Source organism: Cryptomeria japonica, chromosome 5, assembly GCF_030272615.1.
Source record: "Cryptomeria japonica chromosome 5, Sugi_1.0, whole genome shotgun sequence".
In the NCBI taxonomy this organism is placed as follows: Eukaryota; Viridiplantae; Streptophyta; class Pinopsida; order Cupressales; family Cupressaceae; genus Cryptomeria; species Cryptomeria japonica.
In genome coordinates this window covers 68,231,768-68,237,667 of record NC_081409.1, presented here as the reverse complement: position 1 = coordinate 68,237,667, position 5,900 = coordinate 68,231,768, and the positions used below count along the sequence as shown (strand labels likewise).

General features: G+C 36.4%; 2 protein-coding genes across 2 annotated transcripts; both read right to left on the bottom strand.

Moving 5' to 3' along the window:
• Nucleotides 1-738: 738 nt before the first annotated feature.
• LOC131032719 (putative leucine-rich repeat receptor-like serine/threonine-protein kinase At2g24130) lies at nucleotides 739-1,896 on the bottom strand. Its single transcript, XM_059220340.1, has 3 exons — nucleotides 1,513-1,896; nucleotides 935-1,256; nucleotides 739-839 (listed from the first exon to the last, which is right to left on the bottom strand). The coding sequence occupies exons 1-3, from the start codon at nucleotides 1,894-1,896 to the stop codon at nucleotides 739-741; spliced, it is 807 nt and encodes a 268-aa protein (XP_059076323.1).
• A 91-nt stretch (nucleotides 1,897-1,987) lies between these two features.
• LOC131032717 (LRR receptor-like serine/threonine-protein kinase RGI5) lies at nucleotides 1,988-3,037 on the bottom strand. The gene has a single exon (XM_057963750.2). The coding sequence runs from the start codon at nucleotides 3,035-3,037 to the stop codon at nucleotides 1,988-1,990; it is 1,050 nt and encodes a 349-aa protein (XP_057819733.2).
• Between the last annotated feature and the right edge of the window lie 2,863 nt (nucleotides 3,038-5,900).

Below are 5,900 nucleotides of genomic sequence, written 5' to 3'. Positions count from 1 at the left end.
ATCTGTATTCTAAACTATTAGCAAAAAATCATTTAAACAACAGTCTATTTTCTGATTCAGTCTTATCTTTTTTGTTTTTCTTACACTGATAAAAAGATGAAGCCGTTGTAAAATTATCTTTTTGAAGAGTCATAAAGAAGCTATTACAAAATAGCTCAGAGATAGACCAGAGAAACACTAGGAACCCAACATGACAATCAGCAGCAGAAAGAGACATTACTTAAAAACATTGCACTGAACAACAATATGACCATCGGACCGTTACAAATGTCGACACTGGACAGAACTTACATAAGAAAAACCAGCGACTATACTGTGCACACTCCCATGTATTCAAAATTTTGACTCCCAACTTTCCCATGTTCAGAAAGTGTGTGGAATTCAATTCTTTGATCTGCTTTGCAAGAAATATGGGGCTCTGAGAATCCGATGCCTACTCGCAATTAATCGTTACACCTCTCTCACAAAGTAGATTGGAAATAGTCGATGGCAGAAACGTGTTTGGTCCAATCCTGTTCAATCCCCTTCAACAGATTCGACACATCTCTCATACTGGACCGTGCTCTAGCTGATTCTCTTGAACACAACAAACCAATTCGCATCAATGAAATGAGACATTCAACTGTTTCTTTGCCAGCCCTTTCCATTACAAAGCTTTTATCAACTACCTCAAATGCTCTGTCCGGAAACGCCCTGTTCACCCAGCTACGCAGACTCATATCCCCTTCAAACATACTATCAGTTGGCCTCCTCCTTGTCAACATTTCCAATAATAAAATGCCATAGCTGTAAACATCTCCTCGAATTGATATCATGCCACTCAAATTTCAATCCATATTCTGCAATAAGGGAATTGTTATAATTGTTTTCTCAATTATATATACCATACAAACCCTTATTTTTTTTCTAAAGAAAGATATTTGAGAAGCCATACCTGGTGCGATGTAGCCCACTGAACCTTTTAAATCCATTGTTGAGTTTACTGAATTGGCCGAGATTCCACCCATGAATCTGGATATCCCAAAATCTGATAGATGGGCTGTCACGCTTTCATCTAAAAGAACAATGCTTGGCTTTATGTCACAATGCACTATCTGCACATGGCAATCATAATGAATATATTTCACAGCATGGGCTATATCTATAGCTATGTTCAGCACTTCCTTCAATCCCAATTTACAGCTATGAGCATTGTCTTGATACAAAAGTTTTTCTAAGCTTCCATTAGAAAAAAACTCAAATACTAAAGCTTTGACCTGAAGGCTGGAAAATGTTGTTATGATTCTTGTAAGATTTCTGTGTCGAACCTTCTGCAACACTTTACATTCGGCTTTGAAAATCTTGTCTGATTACTCCTGCACTAAATTGAGAACCTTCACAGCAACACGGGTGCCATCAGTCAAAATTCCTTTGTACACAGATCCAAAGCTATTTATTGCTAGCAAATTGGAGTTGCTGAATCTATCGGTTTCTGTGAGAAGCTCCTCCATATGAGATCCGCGGATGCTCCACCTTTTGAAGCATTTTACGAACTGTTTGATTGAACCCTTCTCTATGCAGATTCCTTGTCCACAGAAATCCCAAAAGTAGACAACAAGCTATAAAAACAGCAACAGCACCTATTGCTCCCAATATTTTTATCAGGTATGTAGAATGACTTTTCCCCTTTGGAATGCTGTATGTCATTTTATTATTTGACAGATCCAAAGCCTTCATTTTTCTTAAAAACTCTGGGACTTTTCCTGTTAATTTGTTATTTGACATGTTTAATACTTCAAGCTGCATCACATGGACTAAAGACTCTGGAATTTCCCCTGTTAATTCATTGTTTGAGAGGTCCAATACGTCAAGATGCTTCATACTTGCTATAGACTCTGGAATTTCACCTTTCAACATGTTGTTCGAAAAATCCAGTTTCTAGTGTACTTGGGTAGGATAGAGTGTTGGGAATTATTCCTTCCAAAGAATTGTAGCTCAGATGAACAATCTACAACATGCCAATTCCCGGTGGAATTGTTCCTGTAAGATTGTTTCTCTCCAATCTGAGCTCCAACAAGGACACTGCATCTTGTATATTCTGTGGAATAGTTCCTGTCAAAAGATTATTCTGTAACCATAAATGCTGCAGACGATTAAGCTTGAAAATTTTTGAGGGTAGGTTACCGGATAGTAGATTGCCACTCAAATCAATATAGTTCAAACTAGACAAAATAGAGAGTTCATCTAGAATAGTTCCCTCAAACATATTATTTGTGAGCTTCAAATACTTTAATTGGAGAAGTTTAGGCAGTACATTGATTAATGGGCCTCTCGATTTATTGTTTCCTAGATCAAGCCACTGGAGTTCCCTACAGTTTCCTAGTTGCTCTGGAATCGGTCCAATTAGATGGTTGTTATTCATTTCTAGGTATGCCAAATTTGGAGCATTTGAAACTGTAGAAGGGATCGTTCCATTCAACCTGTTGTTACCTATGCTCACCCTAATCAAATTTCTTGAAAAAATCTGAGGCATGCCTCCAGAAAGCGAAATGGAGGTCAGGTCCAAAGTCATCAGATTACTCAAAGAAAACAATTGTGGAGGAATAGATCCAGTTAATTGGTTGTCACTGAGATCAAGGAACTGCAGATCTTTCATGTATGATAACTGTAAAGGAATGCTTCCAAATAAAACATTGGAAGTGAGAGACAGAGTTTCCAAATTGGCAAGGTTACCAATACTCCCAGGGATTGGGCCTGTTAGGTGATTGAGAGTGAGGTTAATCGAAATCAAATTGGTGCATTGAGTAAACACTTGGGGAATCTCACCGGCAAGAAGGGTATCATAGAGGTCAAGAACTTGAAGTGCTGGTAACTTATATATACTTTGCAAAATGCTATTACTAAACTCAAAACCAGCGAAGTGGAGTTCTACAACATCACCACCCCCATTTTCACTGCAACTTACACCATCCCATTGGCATGGATCAGAACCAGAAATATGACGGCTCCAGTCAGATGAATAACTTGAAATTTCTAAAAATCCAAGAAAATCATACATACATACAGACAAATATCCAAATATTCATACAAACATACGACACGCAAACACACATACATGCATCTAAAAATCCAAACATACGTACAAACAGACATGCACACTTACAAACACACCTACATACATACTTACCCATACAAATATACACACTTACATTGTTGGCTTTGGCTTGTTTGTCATTGATGTCAAAAGAGTGTATGATGATAATGAGATGACTATGTGATTGCAGGTTGGATGTGGCAAGTAAGTGTATCATGTATCAGTTGGTTGATGTTGCAGTTATGGTATTATGTGGATATGAGATATTGTCTTGGCTATATTCTGTGATAGTGATTCGGAATGTATGTACCTCAAGTGTTTACATTTATTTGAGGTTCTTTGGCTTTGATGAGATCAGTCTTTTTTATTTTAGGTTCTTTGGCTTCGATGGGATCAGTCTTTGATCATTACATTGCCTTTTCATGATAGCTATTCAAAGATACATGATTCAGTAAATGGTCTGCAATGAAGACGATCGGTTTTGGTGTGACTTTAGTTTTCACTAAGTCTTGTTGAGTAGTTAGTCGACGTCACATTTCTTGGTAATGAGCTTTTGTTTTGGTGAGACATTGGAGTGGTCCTGGCAAAACGGGATTTCGATATGACTTTGGAGTTCGGTAAGACTCTCCAAACAGACAGCCGAAGTCACATCTTTCTCTGATGAACTTTTGTTTCGATGAGATCTTGGAGTGGTTTGGGCAAAAAGGGATTTCGGTATAACATCTAGGTTTGGTGAGACCCTTCAAGCAGTTCGCAGAAGTCATATCTCTTACTGATATCGATGAGATATTTGATGGGTCTTGGCGATGTCAAGGAGTTCGGTGTAACATGTGATTTTGGTGAGAAGTTTCTAACCCAAGTCACATCTCATGGCGATAAGGGTTTCGATGAGACTTTGCTGACGTCTTAATGACAAGAACTGATTTCAGTGTAACCTTAGTGTTCGGTGAGACAGTTCAGGCCTGTAGTCGAAGTTACTCTTCTTACCGACAAGTTATGATATCGAAAAGACAATTAAACATCTATTTAGAAAATTGATCTTATTAATCAGCCATTTGGAAACTGCTTTGTTTTCCATGTGGGATGAATGAGAAGATTCAATGAAGAAGACATAGTGTATAGAAGAGATAATCGAGCAGTTGTCGTTTCAGTTCTCTGGATGGATGAAATTCTCTAACGGCTTGATAGAGGTTGAGATATACGAAAATGTGTTTGAAGTGGTGTGACGGAATAGACATCTTAATATATGATTTTGAGGGACAGAATGAAAAAAGTGACCGTAGTTCAAGAAATGAAATGAGTATGCATATTGAATCTGTGTGAGGGTGCATGGTGAGTGTAGAAGATATGAACACACAGTGAGAAAAGAAGAACACAGTGTGCAGAGAATATGGTATAGAGTCTAGTCAATATGAACATTGTTGTTGAAATCATTCATTCTTATGTGAAGTTTTGAATGTATGATGTGCTATAACAGAGAATGAGGATTTGATCACTGAAAGTGTAAAATCTTGAATGCTAAATGTTGTTCTTACATATGTAATTATGAATTATGGTTTACATACTTATGAGTGTTGGTGCAGGGAAGATTGGAGTGAATGTGAATTTGCTGGGTTATATCATGCTTTTAAGTTGAAGAGAGAAATGTGTTTAAAATATTGTCATGTTCATGTGTTTGTGTCAGATTACTGAAGTTTGTGATAGAATTATGTCTGTAGATATGAATATCTTGTGTTGTGTCTGTTGCAAGGAAGAGTGCAAATGTGCATCTTGTTTATTGTCACAGATTGTATGCATGATGATCAGTGGTGATAATAAGAGTCAAAGTGATTGATTGTCTTCTTCTTTATCATTGATTGGTGCAAATGAGAGGAAGAGTGGTAACACTTAGTTTGAAGTGGTGAGACCAAAGATTGGTGTTGTCTTGTTTATCATTTTTTTTATAAGATATATTGTTCAGCGATTTGTATAGCAATAGAGTAACCCTCTGACATAATACTATTCTTATATTTTTGTATAGGGGTTGGTGCTCCTTGGAGTGGGTGCTCCTAAATCTTGTAAAGGGTTGGTACTCCTAGAGTTGGTGCTCTGAATTTTGCCAGTGAGGCCTATGTAAACAATAATTTTGCAGATTAAACTAGTGATGCATTTCTGAGTGGTTTTTATTCTCCAAGAGATTTTTTCCACTCATGAAAATCATTATGTCATGACTCTTTTGTAATCTTTATGTTTTACGTGCGTTAATGTGCAATTGGGGTTCAAAATATTTGTTGCCATTAAAAGTTTATATCCTTAAGTTTATGTACATTTTTGTTATATCCTTGAAAAGATGAATTTGGAATTTAAAATTGCCTAATAAGATTGATTCACCCCACCCCTCTCCTCTCAGTGTTCTTTGTACTTCAACATACACAAACATACATACCTACACATAAGAAAAATTATAATCATATATATAAACATACATACACACAACACACAAACAAACATAAAAACACACATGTACACAAACATAATTACATAACGTATACTCACATACATATGTATGTACTCACATACATAAAAACATACAAACATACATATGTCCATACACATAAACACATACAAACAAATAAAATATATATACATACATACATACATACATACATACATACATATGTACGTACGTACAAAAAAGATACTGATACACCCAAAACCTATATATAAACATACATACAAACAAGCACACACCCAAACATACCTACAAAAATGAATAAACAAACACACCTACATACACACAAAAACCCACAAACCTACAAACTAGCATACAAATTAAAAATGCACATAC